This window comes from Micropterus dolomieu, linkage group LG23 (genome assembly GCF_021292245.1).
Source record: "Micropterus dolomieu isolate WLL.071019.BEF.003 ecotype Adirondacks linkage group LG23, ASM2129224v1, whole genome shotgun sequence".
NCBI classification, from domain to species: Eukaryota; Metazoa; Chordata; class Actinopteri; order Centrarchiformes; family Centrarchidae; genus Micropterus; species Micropterus dolomieu.
In genome coordinates, this window is record NC_060172.1 from 11,992,065 (window position 1) to 12,015,452 (window position 23,388).

Below are 23,388 nucleotides of genomic sequence, written 5' to 3' on the forward strand. Positions count from 1 at the left end.
GATGATTAATGATATCTTGTGGAGGAATGGTGTTAATTTCTCCAATTGCATAACAAAGACTTGGCAAGGAGCACTATAACTGTTCATGAGTACCTAAGGCAAAGTTGAGGACTAAAGGGGACAGAGTGTATATTATGGACTGACCTTCCTATTTCAGCTACCCACACTGCTCTTCTGACAAATGAATTAATTGATCTTGGTTAAATATTTCATGAATTGCTTTTTTTTCCTCTCTATTAATAACATGTCAATGAGTCTGAAACAAATCAATTCCAGACAAGCCCTTTGACTTTTGTGACTTTAGGTTGTGCAATTCTATTTTGTAAGTTCATGATTATTAATAGTAATTTTAATCTTTAATAACAGTAATGCTATATTCTACTACTGTGAATGAGTCACTGAATGACTTAAATAAACTATTTTTCTTTCAAGCTGGAAACATTTCAAAGATTACAACTTTTGTGCTTTTATTTTCAAGGCCACGTAAAACGTCCGGTTTTGTCACAGCCACGACAATTCCTGCGTGCGTCGTGGTTGCTGGACGTGCTAATTTGCAGCTGATTGGTCCAATAAGATGTCTCGTTGGCGACCCCTTTACAAATCTCGCCACATTAGCAGGGTTTGGCATTATGTCCCTAGACCATGGCCCTGACTTTAACCATCTATAAAAAGAAAACAATTTCAATGACATAGATTGTGTGGTCGCTTTTATGCAAGGTGTGCGCACTGTCCCAGGTAGGGTAAGTAACAAGTCATTACATTTCTCACTACTTGGCATGTGACCTGTATTTTTAGACTGATATTATGTGACCCATGCACGCAGGGGAAACTGTATCTCCAATATTGTCAGCACCTCTGACAGAGTCATGTATGGACTGAACCACAACTACTGACATTTATTCAGTAGTACACAACAACAAAACAAGTAGTCTACACAATACAAAATCACTAGGGGTCTGGTACTTTGTCTTTTATTTTTGCTGCCTTGTATTTGTTAACTGTCCACATACATCCTTGAAGAGTAATTTTGAAATAATGAGAACAATCTACAAAGCCACATGTCTAATTTTCTAGATGTAATAAGGCTAAATACATTACTCTTGAAATTCACTCAGCCTTGGAGAGCTGCAGCCTCAAGGACAGGTGTCTTTGAGGATAAAAGGAAGTAATGTCCCTGTAATGTTGCTGACAATTTCATCACATAACTTTTTTTGTCAAATCACACGGCAACAAACAACAGACACTTCATATCATATGTCTTTATTGCAGGAAGTGCTTATGAACTAGCCACATTATTGCCATAGCAGTTGGTGGTGCCTTTGTTAAAATTTTGGTTCAGAGATATCAGTCACTTTTGTTCCCATGGTGTGAAGCTCCCAGTCAGACAGCTGCTGTAGAAACCCCGTGTTTGGCCTCATGTTGGGTTTACATTTGAGCATGTACTTCCAGGCCTCCTGAAAAATATATATTTAATGGTCACATGTTTTCTTCCATGATCAATATCAATCTCATGTCTGTGTGTAGTTTGACATTTTGGGAAATACTCTTATTGGCTTTGTTCCTGAGATTTAGATGAGAATATTGGTAGTGAGTATGGAGCTGGAGTCAAGACGTGGTTAGCCTAGCTTAGCACAAAGACCGTAACCAGTGGCCCGGCTCTATCACCTCTAAAGCTTACTCATTTGCGTGTTGTATCTCATTTGTTTCATTTTTAAATTAACGGAAATGTAAAAATGACAGTTTTGAGGGGAGTTTTGTGCTGTAACTATTTCTTAGTGTACAACTTTAGCACAGGTTGCCAGGTTTGGTACCATCTTGTCTGACCACCAAATCTACCAACCAGCCCTGTAGGTAGGCTGGACAGAGGTATAAACTTACTTTCAAAACACTCACGAGAGTACAATTGCTTACTCATTGCCATCTAGAGATCACATTGGAACTAGTAAAGGCCTACATTTTGTATGGCACATACTGCATTCTGCATCAACTGAAACCAACTGAATGAAACCCGCTTGCCTGCAGTGTGTATTTGAGGTGGTGCATGAGAAAGGCAATGGTTACAGCGCTGCAGCGGCTTCTGCCCTGCCTGGAAACTATCAGGACATGAGAGCCCATGTTGATGTGTGAACCTGAAAACAGAAGATAGTCATGTGGCTATTAAAATTTCCCAAAAACCTCTATAATATCAAGCCAATCCATGTAACAGGAACTGCGTGTTCTCTATTTCTGAATTTTTTTAATGATATGCAGTTGAGATCAGATGCTTGGAGATGTTGGAAATATAGGTGTTTAACCTGAACTGAGACGCTCTACTGCATTTTACATTTACATTTGTATTCTTGATCATTGCAGTTTAGTGAGTCATTACAATTTACTAATTGTAAAACCTTGATGCCTAAAATAAATTTGTTTCCCGCTTCTATAAATGATACAACAAATATTTGTTAGGATTTAAAACAGCTTAGTCAGTAATGTACAAGTACGACTTACCGATAAAACTACATATCCTTTCAAAACTTGAGTATAAATCAGACACCACTGAGTCGGCCACAGGGATGTTGAGGATGGTCTGGTTCCCCTTTATGGATCCAGATCTAAAAGTATTCAATAGAAATTCAACAGCCATGACATATGACATTCAGAATTTTCTCTGATGATATTTCAAATATCCAGTCCTGCCATACTCCAGAGTGTCGTTCTGTGAGATGCTGATTATAGTGCTGATTTTCAGGTGTTTGAGGATGCTGGAGTCCCTGACTTGTTTCTGGTCACCCAGATATAGCAGTCCTGCTATGATCTCCACTGGATACATCTTCAGGTTTTCCAGCTCCTGAGATTGTCCAGAAATACATTATATTGTATTTATCAATTTGACTATTTGAGTGGAAATTCTATTTCATATTGTTTGTGTCACTCTTGCTTTTTTGAATGTATTTTTATTTTGTGAGTTTGAATTTGTACCCATAAAAGTTCAACATCATCGGCAGCAGGTTCTGAATTACTGCTTGATTTTGTTGGTCTGTCTTGTAAAGTTGTCCAGTGTCAAAAATTTGTTTTAACACCTGCATCATTCTAATTTATTTAAAGAAAGTGGCTGCAATATCATTCATACAGATGTTGTGTTTTTGATTGCGAACACCTGTAAAGGTTTGATCTAAATCACTGGATTTAGGATCAGACACTGGTTTCTATCCAGTCCAGTGATTTTGGATTCAATTTCTGCAGGTGTTGGACTTTGTACCACCTGGATTTTTGAGATGAACAGTGTACAAACCATGAGGTCAGGTTTTTGTCTTACCATGATGGTGTAGAGGATTTTCTCTGTCCTTAAAAAAGGGTACAGAGCTGAGAACCTGTGAAAGCCTCCTCTCACTATGTGGACTGGATGTAGGCTAGCTTTAGCTAGGGCCTCGGCACACTCAACTGCTCTACCTGCAATCACAGTCAGAAACTTCACTCAACAGTGTGCAGACATTTGTGACTGAAATGCATACTGGGAGCAGCGCTTATAGGGAACTAGTAGCTTTCCTCTGCCTTCAGCCGATTACCTTCTTCCTGTAAACAGCTTGTGTTGCTGTCATAGACCACCACATGCTGCATACTGTCAACCTCCACAGCCTCTGGCAGGAGGAATGTGCCCTCTGAATCCTGGAAAGAGTCAGGCAGAAAGTTTTGATATTTCATGCAATGAATAATCCTTAAATCTGAAGGAACTAAGAAACTAAGCTGTCTGCAAGGCTTTTCTTTCAGTGTGAAACACACAACATAGCACACTTTTCAAAAGCAAAATATTTAGCGATTTCTTGTTCAAGCAGATAAAATCTTAGCATTTTATTACAATGTGTTTTATTACTTTCTGTCTAAAACCCTGTAATGAATTCCGTGCCACCATTGCGTGGTAATTAGTCATGTACTTTTTTTTGTTAGAAACTGCGCTGTTGTATTAAACCTGTATTTAACTATGTATTGAAGTAGCTCTACATGGAAGACGATGAAAATTACCCTCGAATGGCTGCCTATTCAAATAATGTCTGTCTGAAAATCAGAGGTTTCTATCAATTATGTCCGCTGTATACATTATGATGATGATGTGTAAAGAGTAACATACGCTGTTCTTTACACTAAACCAAGACAAATTAAGTAACAATTAATTGTAAATCCTCTTGTTATTTCCCTTTTTAAATTTAATTTTGAACTTTAAGAACATGTAAAAACAAACAAACCAGAGACAGCTACCCAAAAGCTCCCGTTTCAAAACACCCACCGATGTACAATAAAAAACAAATAAATAAGTTTCCCCGATATGCTGTATCTCCAGTGTCCACAGCCGCTGTGATGGATATGTCCACAGAGGGCTGAAATTTTCTGTACTTTGCCACAGTCCAGGCATATAAAATGAGTAATGATTTAAAAGGCAGATCAAATAAGCTGAAATTTAAACTCAAGATGGGCACATAAATGAAAGCACACTACTTTCAGTTTTTGCTACAGGTCCGTACAGGTCAGATGGACAGTATCTATTCCCTCTAAATAAAAATTGGACACCATATAAATGTGCCACTAAAACAAGGTGGGGACTTGTTTTGCTATAACAATACAACAAGTTTGATGGATCTTGTAAGTTTTAGGGTGCACTCAGAATAACCCAAATCAGCACAGTCAGGGTCAATTTGTTTCCAAATAATTTTACTGGGTAAATTAAATATTTCCTCCCATAATATGGGAGCATTGACCTTTCATTCTCTTCATCCCCTCTTTTCCAAAGCTCAGAGATGACCAGAGGAGATGGGCTGTGTAAGGGTATCTACAAATTGGGACATTAAATGTTTCAACTTTTGATGTAGTGACTTCAGAGACAGGGTGAGGCTTGAAAGTGCCATGCGAGCTGCTTCATAAATCAATTTAATTAGCTTTCTGTTGTAGTGGACCATATCACTGGAAAACAATGTATATCATTGTACTAATCATTTGCCAAGCATGGATTTCCTATGATGTTTTACAACAACCAAATGTCTGCCCATTTTTGCTTATGTGACAGACATGAATCACAAAACTGTGGATACAATGATATCCCTACCATTTTAACATTTTTTGCTGTTATGATGTGACTCATTATGTAATCTTGGGTTTCACGGGCATCTAGAAAAGAATCACACAATACACCAGTAAGTTATAAGTTTAATTGAAGCAGAGCAATCAAGCAAATTCAACTAATGTCAAGTGGTCACATGGACTCTAGCATTACCAAACGCTAACTAGCTGAGCTAAATCCCATCTCTTACCAATCAAACAGAGGTAGTTGATCTCTGCCAGCCTTGACACACAGCTGCACTGGTTGAGGAGGTTGTAGAGCTCAAAAGGCTCACAAATCATGATTTCAGCCATCGCAGGAAAATTGACAACAAGAAAACAATTAGCTAGAAACCAATATCAAGAGCAGATGAACATTATAATTAGCTTGACCTGTAGGGAACATCTACAAATGAGCACATTGTCCAACCAAGTTGTTTCCAAAGTACACACTTGTTGTTTGTTTGGGTTCTGTTGCTTAGCAGCTCAGCGTCTCCCCTCATTGGTGGTTGGTGGTGATGTAGAGCCTTAAAGACACAGCTATCCATTTCTGACCCATATACTGTATGTAGTTTTAGTTATGTTTGAATTATGTTTAATTCATTGTTTCAATTCAAGCTCATCAGCTGATCATCTCAGCATGTTGAATTAGCAGTTTATGTAGAGCTGGCTGTTCAGACAAGGAAAGAACTTATTTGTTTATTGCAGCTTCTTCTTATGTATAACCCCTGCCTTATCTTTTTCCCGCTCCAACAAGCAGAAGACAGCAGGCTGACATCAAAACAACTGATATTTGTACCGTTTCATCTGTTGGTTACACAAGCAAATAGACAAACTGTCTACTGGTCATTTTTGATTTTGTCAGACTGTTGAAGGATAATTTTAACTTCAGATAAACTTGAATGTATTTTTTTTTTCTCCACAGAATAAGGACTGGATGTTGCCCACCATGACTCACTGGAAGCATGTTAGGAAAAGGGATCTCTCAATATCCCGTATAAACAGGAGGAATCATTAAACGTTTCCATGTTCATATCCCTGGCTCTTATTTCAATACAAACTGAACTTGTGAAATTGTGAATATATCCTTTGAGGCAAAAGACTCAAAACAATCCTTCTCAAGCTGTTTCAAAATGCAGCTCCAGGCTTTACACAAATTCAAAGAGACAACATCACATCACCTCTTTCTTGCCTCTTTTGATGGGTTACCTGTAATTTTTACAGTTGATTGATTTAAAGAGTTTTCTGATAATCTTTAAAACACTTTATAGGAATTGCTGCTCTCCTATATCGTAGGCCCAGCGTAGCCTCAGAGGCAGGACCTGACTTGGCTGTCAGCGCCACTGGAGCTTCCTGTCTGAGGATCTAAGGTTTGGTCTTTAAAATTACCTCTCAAAATGTCTTCAAAAAAGGACATCATTAACTTTTATTTTTCTCTTTTGTGTGTTTTCTTGTTCATTGTATTTGTTTATTGCCCTGTTTTTAAATCTTATTTAAGTGCTAACCACTGAACCGTACTCTTGTACGGCACTTGTATGACAGGAAATTTGGATTTAAAGAGTGTGTGTTGGTTTATCTGAGCCATGGGTGAAGCTGGAGCTGTTCCAGAGTGTGGCGTTGCTCAGGGCATTTGGTTAAACACGTTTGCAAGAAGTCCCGACAACCTGGAGATAAAGAAGGAGAAGACAGATGAATGTGATCCATCTGAATATGAACTAAAATGAACAGATTTGTGTCTGCTGACAGGTTTGTGAATGTGTTTTCTTACTTTTGGACAGGTTATTGCTGATTTTAAGTTTGTTTCCCAGGAACTTGGTGGTCTCAAACGGTGTTTTACTGTGGAGTGTATCAAACAGGACCACTCCCATCTGCCACACTGTGGTCGGGCCGGCCTTATAGGTACACTGACTATACCACTCGGGAGGAATGTGAGCAGATGTACCTAGAATACACAGATATAATGATAAGATGGTGAGGATGAGCTTGGTTTAAATGTTAATGTCACAGATAACTAAATTAGTGAAGAGCTGTAGTTGAAGCTAGACAACTTACCGTAAAAGACCCGGTAAAATGATCCTCTCTTGACAAAACAGCTCAGTCCAAAGTCAATGAGGCGAACACGCGGGACTGCTGAGCCGGTCTCAATCAGGATATTTTCCACCTTGATGTCTCTGTGAAAGACGTTCTTATCTTGAAGTTCTATTGCTGCATCAACCAGCTGTTTCAGTATGAGCTGAGAGATAGAAAGAGAAAGAGGTGAGGGATTGGAGTGGAAGTTTCATACCTGTGACTGTTGGTTAACTGTTTGTTTCAAAGCTGACAACAACCATAAAATACAAGGAGAGAAATTCAGTGGAGTGGGTGTGCTTGCCCCCACTGCTTGTTTCTTGCTCCATCAGACTTCTTTTCAGTGACGTCACCATGTTAACAGATCTCAGCAATTACTTTTATTACTTAATTTGATCATAATCAATACAAATGATGGCCAAAAACTAGGAAAATAAAGTCAATGTTCAAAATGGTCTGAACTGGCACACAATGCCCGTCCTATAACCTAAACCTTTAAGAACCTGTAGGGCTTCATAAGGGTTCTAGGTTCTGCCTTGTGTTTCCACTGTGTTTTAAAAAACAGAACATTTTGGATATGCGTCACTGACAAGGTTGAAGTTCCTGGAAAAGGTTTAAAACACATACACACATTCACAAGGATCCTCCGTCAGCATACCTTGGCCTCCTGCTCTTGCAGGGAGCCTCCATTGACCTCGATGTATTTGTAGAGGTCCTGGGAGGGGACCGGTCTCTCCAGCACCAAGATCAGCTCCCGGTCCAGATCATACCAGTCCAGTAAGGACACGGGCGCCGACTTTCCCACTGATCCAGTTTGTCCACCAGCGAGTTTTAACATTATGGCCACCTCCACAGAGAGCTGCTTCCCATTGTTGTCCTGAAACATCATAGATGTCCATAATTAATCCATAATGCATTCAATAAGTGAATGCAGTGATGAATTCAGCAGGTTTCAACAACAAGTGGTGTTGCTCACTCACCACTTGTTTGCAGAACACTTTGTCTTTTGGTATATGTTTGATAGCAACCTATGAGACACAAACAGGACTTTGGTTAGTGCTTCCTAAACATACTGTGTGTGTGTGTAAGAATGTGTGTCTGACACTTACAGGTAAATTATCTGCTTTGCGATAGCCAGCAAATACAGATCCACAGCCTCCTTTGCCGAGCTGATTCTGCTGTTCATACTTGGCCTCAAATTCAGCTAAAATGACACACACACATACACAGAACAAAATTATAAACACAACACTTTTTGCTTTGTTGATTGTTCCAGCAGCTGTCCGGGTGGCTGGTCTCTGACGATCTTTGAGGTGAGGATGCTGGATGTGGAGGTCCTGGGCTGGTGCGGTTGTGAGGCCGGTTGGATGTACTGCCAAATTCTCTGAAACGCCTTTGGAGACGGCTTATGGCAGAGAAATGAACATTCAGTTCACGGGCAACAGCTCTGGTGGACATTCTGGTGGACACAGTCAGCATGCCAATTGCACGCTCCCTCAAAACTTGCAACATCTGTGGCTTTGTGCTGTGTGATGGAACTGCATTTTTGAGTGGCCTTTTATTGTGGCCATCCTAAGGCACATCTGTGCAATACCCATGCTGTCTGATCAGCATCTTGATATGCCAGACCTGTGAGGTAGATGGATTATCTCGGCAAAGGAGAAGTGCTCACTAACAAAGAATTTGACAGATTTGTGAACAATATTTTAGAGAAATAGGCCTTTTGTGTACATAGTCTTAGATCTTTGAGATCAGCTCATGATGAATGGGGGTAAAAACAAAAGTGTTGTTAATTTTGTACAGTGTATTTCATTTGAATACAGTTGTACAGGAACATCAATTCAATGTTAGTTAAGCTCTAATATTAAAACCTAATACAAATCATCTTGCACTTAACCTTAACATAAAGCCAAACCCTACATTAATCACTACCAACTGACCTCTTTGTGCATCTATTGACAAATCTTTTGTCTCCCTCGGGTTCCATCTCCTCCTCTCCTTCATGCTTGGTTTTTCTCCATCAGCAGCTACCTTTGTCTTGCTGCTGCTGTCTACAGACAAGATTCACATTCACAGGCACTAGCATGGGCAAAAAATAATTTAGTGTCATTCAGTACCTTCCAAAATGACACATGAGAGTCTGTACCGAAAACAAATTCCACCGGCCTTTATCCTGTGGCTAATAAACAACCTAAACAACAATCTAAATAAAAAGATACCACCAGGGCGAAGTAAGAATTTCTTTTGGGTAAACAATCAATATACTCCAGTTGATGGACATGTCTGTACTTTCTGTAATAATGAGTCCACTAAATCTCTGTATCTGTGATAATGTTATACGCCCCTAAAAGTAATTTTACATGATCAACCTACCTCTGCTTGTGTCCACTGAAGAAGACGGAGACTCCCTGTCAAACTGGATAAGCTCAAATCCTTTCTTGTTCTTCTTCTTCATAATTGATGGTCGTTCTCCATATTCTCTGGCTTTCCTCTTCAGTATTCTCACCCTGAGATCCTCCTCGAAGGTGTTTTGGGGTTCAGGTTCAGACACCCTTGTCCTTCTCCTGGGTGTCTTCTTGTCAGGACTGGTCTTCCTTTTAGTTCTGTTAGTCCTGCCATCACTTACAGATGCTGCACTTTGTTGAGTTGTGCTGCTAGTGGTCCCTACAATTTAGAACAACACATCAATAGTCTCTGACTGTATTAAATTGTAATTTCTATAAACGCAAGAGACAGCAGGTTTTTGCCTGGATTTCTCACTTACGTTGATCTCTCCTAAGGGCCGGAGAGGGGCGAATCTTTATCTTCTGGTCAGATTCTTTGTCCATGATGATGAAAGTATATTTAAATATGATAACGTAAGAGTAACGAGTGAATGTAGATCCAAACACTTGTATATTTGAACAGATTTCCCAGTGGGACTTACTAAAGGTTTGGTGAACTGAACACAGAATGTGGTGATTTCTTTCTTGAGTTCAGCAACATCACAATGAAGTGTTCTGGAATATGCAAATGAATCTTTAGAATACATTTTTATGTGGAGGTTGTCCACTGAAGGTCATTAAGTCACAACTCAAATGATTTGTACAATACAAGCATATAGGCCTGATGCTTGATATCAAGTCTTTCACTCCCCAGGCTGACTTTCCTACCTACCTAAAATGCCCTCATGTTGTTTTTATGAACTGTTCATATTGATCTAAAAGTGAAACACTTGGAATGAATGAAAAATTAATAAATATTGATTGAATATTTTTGGTATTGCTAGTGGAATGGTGTCGAAGGTGGTGTCAGTTTGGTTGACAGACAATTGGCAATGTGGACATTCATGGACCCTTGAGTATGATTGCTAATAATATTGGTGTCCCCTCAATCTTTCCACAACCATCAGGACAAAATGTACCTTTGAGCAACCCTCGAGTCCATGAAACTGTGTCTTGAAAGCCAATGGCCTTTTTCTCATGACATTTGTTCATGGTCCTAGACAATTAATCCACATGATTGGGTGAGCCCCTGACCTTTCCTCTATCACCAACATTGGTCCAAAATATCTGCTTTTACATAGCAAATATCAAATTTTAATGGCCCCACAACTGGCAAACCTGAAAGTAAGCAAAATCATGTTACACAACAATAATGCACTCATAGTGTAAGATGATGAACAATGATGCCCCTAATGACTGTGTTAAAGTTTTTGTTCTGTTAATGAACATATCATATATTATTATAACTGTTGCAAGCAAAACTTAAAGCCAACTAAACTTACAAAACGGACATCCATACACACACACACACACACACACACACACACACACACACACACACACACACACACACACACACTTTTGTCCTGCTTCTCCACTGGCTTTTGAGAACAACATGTACTCAGTCCCAGCAGAGCCTGAATGAAAGACTGTGTTCTCCGCCCAGCTCAGAGTCACAAATCATGCTGGTTGTCTGGAGGAAAACAAAGCTTAAGACCCAAGATGAAGGCAGAGAAGGAGGCTCCTTCTAAAGCCAAAATAATTTCCCAGATTTTATTACTCGTGTGTTTTGGTTCCTTCCATTCAGGTATGTCACATTTTCTACTTAAGAATTTGCTTTAAAATTTGCTGATATAAATAGATCACATCGTTTTGCCAAACAATGGTCTGATGTTTCACTAGCATGTTTATGCGTAGTGTTTGCAAGATTTTGCAAAGATTAAGTTTATACAGAGTTTACGTTGTTCCAAATAAAATGATTAAAGTAGTCTGTCTTAATTAGTTTTTTTTTGTATGTTTGTTTGTTTGTTTCAGTACGAGGGAATAAAAAAATACCCTTTGCTCCTTGCTGATGCAGCAACTTTCTGGATGAAACAATCAGAGGGTCTTCCCAGTAGATTATTGGAATAAACACTCAAATGTTCAGTTTAATCCACAATTACTGAGACAGCTGTGCTTTCACAATAATGGCTGCAGGTTGTAAGAAAATGCTAAAAGCATGAGCTAACTGGATGCTCAATAGAACATGTACATGCTGAAACAATATGATATGAAATTGGTTTGGGGTAATTTTTGCTGTTGTATAGATAATATTGTAACATGTTTAATGTTACCAGAAATTATGTGGTCAGAAAATATAGTTAAAATGACAACGCTCTGAAAACTGAACATTATAGCTGTCACAAAGGTAGTATTTGTTGTGTGGGTATTGGATTGCATTAGATTGTGTGGGTGCTTTTCCAGGCTTGTGCCCACCCTTTGTAAGTACTTGCACCTACAGGCTGTACCAGAACCAGTGTTTCCAGATGTTTAGGTATTTTCAGCTGTGTCTCATCACTGTCCTGCTATTGTTGTGGATAGCAGCAGAGTCACTGAGCTGCTCTGTTTCTGCAAAGCTAGCATGGCAGCTGGATTGCTCCCAGTGTTCTTTTCATGAACTGCCAAGAAGGAAATTTGAACAAACAATCCCCACTTTTGTTGGCTCATGCGGGCCCATCCCAAGGACTGACAGCTGTTACCATGGTAATGTGGATCTGCCATGCAAACTTGCTCTAGTTTACAGCTGTGATGGGGCGGATGCCCACACTAGCCCTCAGCTAACTACTTTGTCACTCACTGTATTTGCAAAAACAAGAACATGCATGGCGAATAATGAAGAATATTTTCATCTTGCTGGGGTGCAAGAACTGTTAATAATGATTGTTTATACAGCTATTGCGATAGAAAGCCCAGTGTCACTTCAAATTACATTCATGCTGGATGATTCGCAATGTACTTATGCCAACATTCAGTGCCAATGCAGGAAGTGTTGTGTCCTGAATGTAAGAGAGTGGAGGTTGGGGTGGTGGAGGCATGTATAGCTTATCTGAACTGTATGCAGTAGAAAATTAATTAATGAGCATTAAAACCTTCATGAAGGTAGGTTTCATTGCAGGACTGCATTCGTTTTAGAGTGGTGTACCTAAAGAACTGGAAAATGAGTCAATATGAACATGTCAAGCATCCAGCCTAAAAACTTTAAATCCTTTTTCTCAACTTCACAGTTTCTGTAGTTACAGCTCTGCCTTCTTGGGCCGATTTCAGTAGAGTTGCTGCAAGAGGGATGTATCATGGGATGTTGGCTTTCACCAAAATTCTTATCAGACAATCACAATATAAGGTTAAAAAACACTGTGGTATAATTTCACTTGTAGAAATGCGATGTTGGAAAATGTGGACATCTAACACGGGCACCTGGTTTCTGTGTTTCTCTGCAGGTGGGGTACTGGCAGTGAATATGACTATCCCCAAAACTCTCATCAGAGGTACAGTAGGAGGGGAGGCCCTTTTGTCTGTCAGCTACAGTAGTTTCAGCCTCGACCTGCCGGTCATCAAGTGGCAGCTCAAGAGGGAAAAGTCTGTCACTGTTGTCCAGTCGATTGGAACTGACATCATTGGGACACTGAGGCCGGAGTATCGTGACCGCATCCTGGTATTTGAAAATGGGACTTTGCTTCTCCACAATATCCGGCTCTCTGATGATGGAACGTATGATGTGGAGATCTCAATCACAGATGATTCCTTCACAGGAGAGGGCAGCATCACACTCACTGTGGATGGTAGGAGGACAAATTGTGCTGTAAAATTCAAAATGTATATGTAAGGGTACATTCATACCTATTTCTCGTTGGTATAAACGAGTGTCATAGAAAACATCTGTTAATTTAGACTCTAGTCCAACTTAAGTCCTAAGTTTGATGAGTGATCACTAGAGTCAGATTAAAACACTGACTCTTGACTCATGGGCTATTAAAATAAAACATGTCCAGTGTCTCATTTATAATCATACAAGCCACAGCCAATAGCCCATATATGTTTGGGGGGTGGTGATGGTGCATAGATAAGATGCTTGCCTTTGGTGTGGGAGACCTGAGTTCAATTCCCACTGTGACCACTACCATTGTGTCCCTTAACCCCTAGTTGTGTGTCACCTCTGCATTACAATTGTAAGTCGCTTTGGATAAAAGCATCAAAGGTCCAGGGGATCCTGCAGACCTGCAATTACCTATAATGACCCACAATCCTCTGCTCTGTTCAGGAGTCATGAATGATGGCAGCTTCCAGAGATATTAGTTAGTTTGATGCCCCATCCTGAAAGTGAGATTCCATATTACCTGAATGGATACCAAATATCAGTTTTCTGCTGCTGGCTCACCAAATTAACCTTTGGTGATTGTAGGTATAGAGATAGGTCAAGGAAAAACTAGCTTAAAGGTTAAAACTAGCTTCCTCAATAACTGGAGGAAGTGGAAAGGTTCTAACCTCAACCATCAAATGTTAATTAATGATTTATTATTATTCTGACTCCGAGTGGCACAGCATCCATTAGCAGGTAAAAAAACAACAACAGGTGAGTGATATAACACAACATTTATATATTGTCAGCAGTTATGGAAGAAGTGTCCGGGCCTCATTCTCAACCTCCTTGAAGACACCCCACTACCTATTACCCTGTATTAGAGGTTGCTCTGCTGACCCCTTACCTCTCCAACAGGGACAGATCGTCAATTGCCAGCTTTTACTGGCAAGGGTGTTAATGGAAATGTTATAGTGGAAGAATGGCACCAACCCTGCCCACGTAGAAGCCTGTGTGAAGGTCACCTGTGTCCTGAAGAGGAGTAGGAGGCAGCCCAATGTTCAACAGGAGCCAATCTTTGTCAGGGAGAACATTTCTTCCTACTCTACTGCTAAGAATGTGATCCCCTGCCAACTGATGCCATAAAAATGTCATGGCCATCTATGTGCAACATTTCCATCAGCCAAATGTCATGAATGTTCAAAAATGATTACCTTAATAGCATAATAATTTCCCTAAATTACCACAACACTGCACTTCAATTTTAGTAGAAGTTTCTGTCAAACTTGAAACTTACTTTTGACTCTGATAGATGCCTTAGACTTTGTGTACATTCATAGAATACCAGTCTAAAACCCAACCAAGAAAACAGGCAAAAATTGGTATTGGCGTATATGTTGGGAGATAAGTAGCAAGAAATTGCAGGTGAGTAATGCCAAAAATATGCTGTATGTGGTAGTTTTGAAACAGTGTTGGTACATAATTTTCAAGAGCTGAAAAGTTTGTTTAACTCTAAAATGGTAACTTTTTACATTTTGAACCATATTTTCTAAAAACAGACCCAACTGAAAACATATAAAGTATTATGCAAATGAAACAGGCCCTAAGGGGTACACCACAGAAGACAGTAGTAGGGGAGGATGAATCAAGTAAAACTGAAACTTATGTTTGTTGCAGATAAGAGTTAAACCACTCAAGTTAAAATAGGAAGGCTTCCAGAATCTAAAAACAGCACTGATAAGGACCTTTGATAGACATCTTAATTTAGAGATCCCCCAAAAAACCCTCTTCATTCAGGTTTAAATCCTGGAGCATGTGGAACCACAATAATCATTTCATCAAAATTAAGAAATTGTAATGATGGAAGATGCTGCATACATCTTTTGTATGCAGCATCTTTTGTGAAAGTGTTGTGTTTTAGACCTCAAGGTCACGATACATACTCCATCAAACATGGAGGACAGCATTTCTCCTGTTCTTTTTTGTCTGTTTACATGTTGAAAACTAATGTATCAACTGTCACCTATATGCAGAGTCTATATCCAGGCCCTATATCTACATGGAGTCTTCATCAGTCCTGGAACTCAGCGAAAACGTCATTCTCAACTGCTCTCATGAAAATGGAACCAGGACTACATACAAGTGGTTCAAAGGTGGAAAGCCACTGAGCAATGTGACGAGGTTCGTGTTGTCGCCTGACCAGAAGCTCTTGACCATCACACGGGTGGTGATGGCAGATGATGACATCTACAGCTGTGCAGTGGAGAATCCTGTGGGGAATATGACAAGCCTGCCTATCAGACTGACTGTCTACAGTAAGTGATACTGTCTTCATTATGTGTGGCAGTGCCAGCAAGATGAAAGATACACCATTGTTGAAATAGTAACATTGACAGCAAGACAAGAAGTAGATCTGTTATCTATATATATTTATCAGGAGAACATAGAAGAGCTATCCTGGTAGCAAAACCTCAAAATGCATGAACAGTTTAAAGTGTTGGAGGTACGGACCTTGCAAGTCAATGTCTAAAACATTTAATATTGTATTTCAGTTTTCACTTTCTATAAACAATTCAGTGACATTTGAAAGTAAAAATGATAATTATCATTACAAATTTGCAGTTTCTGCTACATGATTAATAAGCTAAATTTAAAAGCAGTACCGCGGTGATTTGAGCTGAATGCTAACATCAGCATGCTAACATGCTCACAAGAACAATACTAACATGCTGAGCAGGTTTAACGTTAACATGTTCACCATCTTAGTTTAGCCTGTTACCGTGTTCACATTTGCTAATTAGCACTGAACACAAAGAACAGCTGGGGCTGATGGGCATCTCAGTAGTTTTACAGGTATTTGATCATAAACCAAAGTATGGACAAATTACAATATTGACAACAGAGCTAAATAAAAAGTTACGGGATACAGGGTGGTGATGGGGCCGTGAATAATGTCTTTGGTGTGAAAGACCCGTGTTCGAATCCACTATAAGACACCAATGTGTCCCTGAGCAAGACACTTAACCCCTATTGCTCCAGAGGCGTGCAACCTCTAATATATATATATATATATATATATATATATAGCGCAAGTAAGTAAGTTACTTTGGAGAAAAGCTTCAGCTAATAGAATAAATTTATTTTCCCGGAGGGACATGAATGTGTCCAATCCATCCTATAGTTCTTGAGATATTTCCCTCAAAATTACAAACCTCTTGTTGGTGCTAGTCGAAAAGTCAGGGAATCACCAAAACCATGGATATTTGTAAAACCTTGTTGAGATATTTCAGTCTGTTTCCAAACATTGCCATCCCTGCAGCTATGTGCTTAGCATGGTTAAAAGTAGCTTTTTATATTTTGTAAATATACATTCAACAATCATATACTATAAATATCTGATCACTGTTAATGTTTATTAACTGCAATTTTACATTTCCTACCAGAAAGAAGTTCACTCTATATCATCCTTTCTACTGGGGGCATCTTCCTCCTCATCACCTTGGTAACTGTATGTGCCTGCTGGACACCCTCCAAAAAGTAAGAATTGCTCATATGCTTTTAAATCAACCCTATATAGCTGAAAATCTAGAAAGGATGGTCTAGAGTGCAAATAAACAAACATTATAACATAGCATTAATGTATTTATGCCATTTTGTCTTTCTTAGATCAAGACATCCACCTAGAAAGCCTCTCTCCAGGTTTTATGACCACTCTCAACACTCACCAATCATTCACACAGGTATATTATATGTGATGACAGTTGATGCAAAATGTGATCAGCTAATCTAAAATGAGACTGAAATAATCCCTACCGATAAATTAGGAAATGTGTATGAAGGACAGTCTAATGTTTTTTCTTTGCCACAGATGATGTGCTTCCAAAAATGACGGCACATAATGGAGTAAATGCAGTAACTTCACTTTACATCCTCCAGCAAAAGGTATCTCTCTCACCACCACTATGATTACATTCTGAAGCAACCTAGCATCCCCTGGAGGCTTCAACATTCATTACCGCCCACAATACAAACAACATAGTGACAATTTTGCTATTTGTACAAGGCTATCAATAATGGAATTTTAAATGTAGGGTGGTGATACACCCTGCGACCCTGTATGCAGGATAAGAGGTTGTACAGTAACCATGACCATGGGATCATTCAATTCAGATGAGATTATACTTCTGGGAGCAGGAATGAGCTCATGGCATGGCAATCTAATAATTTGATATCTCGTGTGTTAAAGGCACAACACTATAGTTATAATCCTTAAGATCTCAGTCCTGGTTGAACTGGAAACACCAGTGGTTACTGGTGGTAACACCAAATGTGTTTTATTAATACGGGTCTTAAGAGTTCAATTCAAACCTGTACATTGTTCTCTTGCTGTCTTGCCTCTGCAGTCCAAATGTCTCCAGTCTCCTTCAGTTATTACCAAGCTCTCAGAGCAAAGAGCTTAATGAGCTTTGTTTGAACTGATAATTATTACCAGAGAAGGTATTTGGGCTGAAGTTGTCCTTTCTTGCAGGATCCATCTATGGATGACTCATCCAGCAACAGTATTGGATCTCCTTCTGAACTTGACAACCCACCGTGCTACACCAGTTCCCCCAACTTCAACGATCCTCTAACTCAGTCCACAGGGTCACCTGCCCACTCCTCCCACAGGTGTACCTGAAAGCCCATCAGTTTAAACTCTCCACATCTCAGCAAGCAGGGTGTCAGACCGTTCTCCTGACTCTAGATGGAAATTTGCTGCACATGTCAAGTCAAGTCAACTTTATTTATATAGCCCAATATCACAAATCACAATTTGCCTCAATGGGCTTTACAATCTGTACAGCAAACAGCTCATCATTCTTTGTCCTCAGACACCCGAATCAAATGACAAAACCTTTTAGCAGGAACAAAATGGAATACATCTGCCGGGAGTTTGGCAAAGATCTCAAAAAAAATTCTGGGCCCGTTGATATGTGTTTATTAAAGTAAACTGTAACTGTTCTTAAGTTAGAAATACAGCCCGTGAAGAAATAAGATGGTAGCGTGATATCAGATATGTTTTTAAACCGCTTTGAAGTCTAAAACTGGGTTTACCATTAACCACCACGGTTGTTGGTTACTGGAACAACAAAATTCAAAATTTCGGAAATGGCATGAAGCCTGAATGAAGTTGAGGTGGGGTCGGTAAGATGAATCAGTATGATTTTAGTATGATAAAGAGAATGGCCTGTAGATTAAGGCGTATTTACACCCCACCACCCACTTCTCTTTAGGCTTAATTATCAAATCATCACAAAACAAGATGGGCTTTGGTGATGGTTGTAAATGTAAATTATTTTTCTTGTAAAAATCACCCTCAGAATTGTTACTCTGTTACATATATTTTCTGTGGTGTTAAATGAAATTTATTATTTACTTTTTTTTGTTGACGTTTGACATTTTGTGAAATAATGTAAATAACTATTTTAGTTCTTCTAGATGATTGAATATTATTTTTGGTGAGACAATTGACAAAGCCAGGTTTAATAAATGTGATATTCTTATAACTCAAAAGAATGTTTCTGAAGTTTCTTGTAGTATTTATACTGCACATTATTCAGCCTTTATGTCCATTAAGCTGTTCCTTTTGGCTTATGTTCATCCAAATATTTCCATGATTTTTTTATTCATTTATTTTATTTAACCAGGGGAAAAACCCATTGAGATAAAGTCTCTTTTTCAAGGGTGCCCTGGCCAAGAAAGGGAGCAGGACAGCAAATCTAACAGTACAAACATAAGATACCAGTACAAAATTCCATTAAAACATTTGCCCTTTTAGCTACAAAAGCAACAGATGCAATCCACTATCTAACCTGTAAATTAAGTTAAGTTAAGTTAAGTTAAAATACATCAATGTAATCCCTGCTTATTCAAAAACAGTTACATTCATCTTTAAAAACCTCTTTAATCAAGGAATTGAATTTCCCAAAAGGTACCAGTACCTCCAACCGGAGAGTCCTTTGCAAGGAGTTCCAGGTTAATGGTGCACAGCATGAGTCTTTCCCAACACTGAAGTCACCCTGGGAACTTTTAAAAGCAGCAGCCTGCTGGTAGTAAGTTACCTTTTCAATGACTGCGCCATTTAGTGTGCAAAGGCTAAGGTTCTCCTGAGTGTGAGCTCTAGTGAATGTCATGAACTTGGTTTTTTGGGTAGACATGTGATTTTCAACATAGACACTCTGAGATCTATCAGAGAGATAGTTTCTAAACCAATTCACAACCTCTTCACCAAAACCCACTTTAATTAGTCTGAATAATAGTAGGCCTAAGTCATGATCGACTGAGTCAAATGCCTTAGATAATAATGCAGCACAATGTTGTTTTTCATCAAGAGAATTAATAATATCGTTGGCCGCTAACATTGTTAGGGTTTGTGGTGTGGAGAAGGTTGGTGGACCCAAATGCAGGACGCACAGCAGAGGAGGTACAGTTCAAAAGGTTTATTAACAACTAAAGGTGAGCACAATTACAATGAGTGGCTGAGTCCGGGTAATCCAAAACAAACACAGTCTAAACAAACTAGGTAATCCAACTGAAAATCCAGAGACATGAGTAATCCAGAAACTGCAGAAACAACAGGGTACTGGCAGGGAATGACGAGATGTAACCATAGATATCCATAATAGAGGTCGACGTCTGCACCTGGCGGCCATCTTGTCACAGGCAGCTCGCTCACTCGTAACATTGTGTTTTAATGGTGCATGTACTTTTTAAATAATCATAACTTCCTCATAACCAAATTTTATACCGATTTTCAAAAGGTTTGGTTTGTTAAAAAACGTGAGAGATGTAGTTATGACTCTGCACACTTATGAATAATTATAACCATGGACTTTCACATGAAAATAACATTGAACAGAACAGATAGGTGCAATGAATATATAAGCACAAGGTATTTATGTTAAATCAATATATAGGCTACTAAAATTATATATGCTGTCAAACGATTAATCACATCCAAAATAAAGGTTTGTGTTTACATAATGTGTGTGTACAGTGTATAATTATTTTTAATATATAAATACACACACATGCATGTGTATTTAAGAAATATTTGCATGTATATACTGTATATAGACTTGTATATGTATATGCCAGACCTGGTCTGTATGTATAACGTTATATAATGTATATTTTATATAAATATAAACATTTTATATAAAAAGTAACACAATTTTCTTAAATATATACACATGTGTGTGCATTTTGAATTTCAAATCGTTATTGTTGTCAGTAAAACATATAATTGAACAGCTGATTGTGGTCTCAGAGGTGTTTCACTTCTTACCAGGGTAGATCGCCATGGTAACTTATGCTGAACGGCTAACCTGCTCCGGAGCAGGTTATGTTCCAGATAAGAGATCAACTCTGTGAAAACGCGGCCTACTGACCAATCAGCTCTCTTGGAAAATTGCATCACCATCTGTAGGAAATCCCACAGACTGTTTAAGCCTATAGGCTGCTTTATGTTTGCAGCGGTGATGTGGAGAAACTCTTGTATAGGCTAAAGCGATATAATCCTACAGAGACTGATTAAAAACCTTGTTGCCTACAGGCTTTTACAGTAGGCTGAGCCTGCTTATTGCTTTGAAATGTGTTTAACATTATTTTATTTGGTCCCAGTCCGTTTCACAGCCTGTCACAGCCGTTAAAATAAATGAGTTTTATTTTTCTTATGTGAGGCTGAATATTATGAGCAGTTTGGTAAAAAAAATCAAAATTTTAATATGAACCTAGGGTATTTATTTTAGGTTAGTATGGCTTTCTTAGGCCTACTACAGAGACTGTAGTCATGTTCTGCCCCACCTTTTGCGATGTGGGCGCAGGTAATGAGGTGATTTTTCAGTAGCTTAATGTTATGATTGTCTAGCCTATTTGAGCACATTTTATGGCATGAATGGAGTTTTCGTTTCATTGCTTCATGAAGTTAATTTAGAACAATGTTTGGAACACTTTTGAGTGTGTTAAATAAATTAATCTTTTTTGAAGTGACGACAAGTTTTTTAAAGTGAGGTGGAAGACCACTTATTCAGTCTCCCGAGTCTTTTAATGTGGAAACGCCTACACAAAGCCGAGCTGAAAGAATAAGGCTGATATTTTCACACAGCTCATAAGAACACTTTAAATCAACGCAATATTGTGCCTACGCCTGTTCATTTAGGCATTCACACTGTCTCCCTGTATGTTAGATGCAGGCGCGCTACTGTTGTATTTCTGTAGTGTTACAGTTTAATCCTCGTTCTTAAAATATGACGCTCTGCTGACAGTGGACTTGTTCATGTCTGCGATTGGTTAGGCTATCTGCTGCTAACACCGCCTCTTTTATGTGAACGCGCTCCCGGCCGAATTGGGAAACCCTGGGTGGTTATCGCTTATCCCGATGACGATTGTTAGGGTTAGTTAAGCCAGATAACGAAAACATATCCTGGGTATGTTGAACTCTCTTCGTGGTAAAGGCCCCAGGGCTGAACAGAAAGACCAAACATATATACCAGGGATAATGACTAGGGCGGGAGCAACACAGATGAAAGACATGAGGCTAACGAGACACAGAGAGACAGCAGGGAAAACAGAGAGACACCAATAAAGCCATAGGAAAACTAATAACCAGGAAGAAACAGAATATAAATAACTGATCCAGAACATTAGCAGACAGATCCCAAATATACCAATGAATTACAACTAACAGGGAAAGCAGACTGAACTAAGATTAAACAGAACACAGTACAAACATGGACAAAATAATACAGAAATACACAGACCAGGAATGACACTAAACACGAACTAAACAAGAGAAGCAGAGGCAAACAGAAGGACACATGAAACAATGGCAAAACCCAGAAACCCACAGGGGAAGAAATACAACTCATAACAAACATAGCTGCTATTATGGTGCTGTGTCCTGTCCTAAAACCAGACTGAAACTCACTTAAAATGTTATATCCAATTAAAAGCTGTTTCAACTGAACATTTACCAGAGATTCAAGGATTTTAGCTAAAATAGATAATTTGGAGATGGGGCGGTAGTTATCTACATTAGTAGGGTCCCCACCTTTTAATAATGGTGTAACATAAGCAGCCTTCCATAATTTAGGAATACAACTGGTTGCCAGGGACAGGTTAAAAATATAGGTAATGGGTTACGCAATAAGCTCGGCAACCAGCTTTAAAAGGTATGGATCCAGATTGTCAGGTCCAGCTGACTTTTTTGGATCCATATCTTTCAGCGCCTTAAAAAAATACCACTAGATATGTGTGTGAAGTAGAAGGAGGTAATATGTGCATCTGACTCATAGCCTGGAGTGAAAGAGTTTGCATTACCAGGGTTCACATGGTTTATATGCGGGCCCCCTGTGTTGTCAAATAATGCTCCGGATACAAAGTTCTTTTATTCATGAGTGTACCAGTTTTAATCAAGCGTGAATAGTGTAATACAGTTGGGTGTTTGTCATGGTCATGTCCATGTAACTGGCTGTCTTCATCCTTTTTTCGTTCCCTTCGATAGCTCAGTTGGAAGCGCGGAGGACTGTAGGTTCAAAATGTCAGTAATCCTTAGGTCGATGGTTCAATTCCGGCTTGAAGGAGGTGATTTATGTTTGTGTCGGATCCGACTGATGAGATAAAAAGCTGAGATGGGTTTCTTTGCTTCGTATGTTCAGACAAGCTTAGCATGTCCACATCCAGCGATATCAGGTAAAACACAAAGGCAAGTTCTGCTAAATCTGTGTAGTTCTTCTGCAATTATTTCAAGCAGGTATGTATGACTTTAGTCATGTGTGTACCAGTTTTAATCAAGCGTGTGAATAGTGTAATACAGTTGGGTGTTTGTCATGGTCATGTCCATGTAACTGGCTGTCTTCATCCCTATTTCATTCCCTTCGATCTTTCAGTTGGTAGAGCGGAGGACTGTAGGTTCATAATGTCGGTAATCCTTAGGTCTCGGGCTCGAAGGAGATGATTTATGTTTGTAATGGTTCCGACTGACGAGATAAAAATCTGAGATGGGTTTCTTTGGTTCATTTGTTCAGACAAGCTTAGCTTGTCCACATCCAGCGGTAGCAGGTATGACAAAAAGCCAAGTTCTGCTAATTCTGTAATTATTTCAAGCAGGTA

At 39.1% G+C, this 23,388-nt stretch overlaps 3 protein-coding genes and 1 non-coding gene across 4 annotated transcripts; 2 read left to right on the forward strand and 2 right to left on the reverse strand.

The window, feature by feature from the left end:
* Nucleotides 1-1,239: 1,239 nt before the first annotated feature.
* On the reverse strand, nucleotides 1,240-5,533 carry styxl1 (serine/threonine/tyrosine interacting-like 1). The gene is made up of 8 exons (XM_046038743.1): nucleotides 5,283-5,533; nucleotides 5,078-5,139; nucleotides 3,549-3,648; nucleotides 3,299-3,432; nucleotides 2,685-2,830; nucleotides 2,491-2,594; nucleotides 2,017-2,129; nucleotides 1,240-1,454 (listed from the first exon to the last, which is right to left on the reverse strand). The coding sequence occupies exons 1-8, from the start codon at nucleotides 5,383-5,385 to the stop codon at nucleotides 1,323-1,325; spliced, it is 894 nt and encodes a 297-aa protein (XP_045894699.1). The 5' UTR covers nucleotides 5,386-5,533; the 3' UTR covers nucleotides 1,240-1,322.
* Nucleotides 5,534-6,499: 966 nt separating this feature from the next.
* Nucleotides 6,500-10,101, reverse strand: LOC123962581 (serine/threonine-protein kinase pim-1-like). Its single transcript, XM_046038742.1, has 9 exons — nucleotides 9,902-10,101; nucleotides 9,511-9,801; nucleotides 9,078-9,188; nucleotides 8,247-8,341; nucleotides 8,118-8,165; nucleotides 7,796-8,014; nucleotides 7,123-7,303; nucleotides 6,839-7,012; nucleotides 6,500-6,734 (listed from the first exon to the last, which is right to left on the reverse strand). Exons 1-9 carry the CDS (start codon nucleotides 9,963-9,965, stop codon nucleotides 6,643-6,645), a joined length of 1,275 nt encoding a protein of 424 aa, XP_045894698.1. The 5' UTR covers nucleotides 9,966-10,101; the 3' UTR covers nucleotides 6,500-6,642.
* Nucleotides 10,102-11,016: 915 nt separating this feature from the next.
* On the forward strand, nucleotides 11,017-18,655 carry hepacamb (hepatic and glial cell adhesion molecule b). The gene is given in 8 exon segments (XM_046039131.1): nucleotides 11,017-11,095; nucleotides 11,098-11,208; nucleotides 12,878-13,219; nucleotides 15,270-15,551; nucleotides 16,680-16,773; nucleotides 16,903-16,976; nucleotides 17,105-17,178; nucleotides 17,765-18,655. Coding segments are annotated over 8 exon segments (1,206 nt in total). The 3' UTR covers nucleotides 17,915-18,655.
* Nucleotides 18,656-22,770: 4,115 nt separating this feature from the next.
* trnay-gua lies at nucleotides 22,771-22,859 on the forward strand. Its single transcript is given in 2 exon segments — nucleotides 22,771-22,807; nucleotides 22,824-22,859. It is a non-coding gene; the product is annotated as a tRNA-Tyr (tRNA).
* Nucleotides 22,860-23,388: the final 529 nt, after the last annotated feature.

Coding starts and splice junctions, on each gene's coding strand:
- LOC123962581 (XM_046038742.1), bottom strand. CDS start 9,965: ATGGACAAAGAATCTGACCAGAAGATAAAGATTCGCCCCTCTCCGGCC. Junction 7,013..7,122: donor ATTTTACCGGGTCTTTTACG/GTAAGTTGTCTA, acceptor TGTGTATTCTAG/GTACATCTGCTCACATTCCT. Junction 6,735..6,838: donor CAGCAATAACCTGTCCAAAA/GTAAGAAAACAC, acceptor CTTTATCTCCAG/GTTGTCGGGACTTCTTGCAA.
- styxl1 (XM_046038743.1), bottom strand. CDS start 5,385: ATGGCTGAAATCATGATTTGTGAGCCTTTTGAGCTCTACAACCTCCTC. Junction 3,433..3,548: donor AAGCTGTTTACAGGAAGAAG/GTAATCGGCTGA, acceptor CTGTGATTGCAG/GTAGAGCAGTTGAGTGTGCC. Junction 2,130..2,490: donor AAGGATATGTAGTTTTATCG/GTAAGTCGTACT, acceptor TTCTGTTTTCAG/GTTCACACATCAACATGGGC.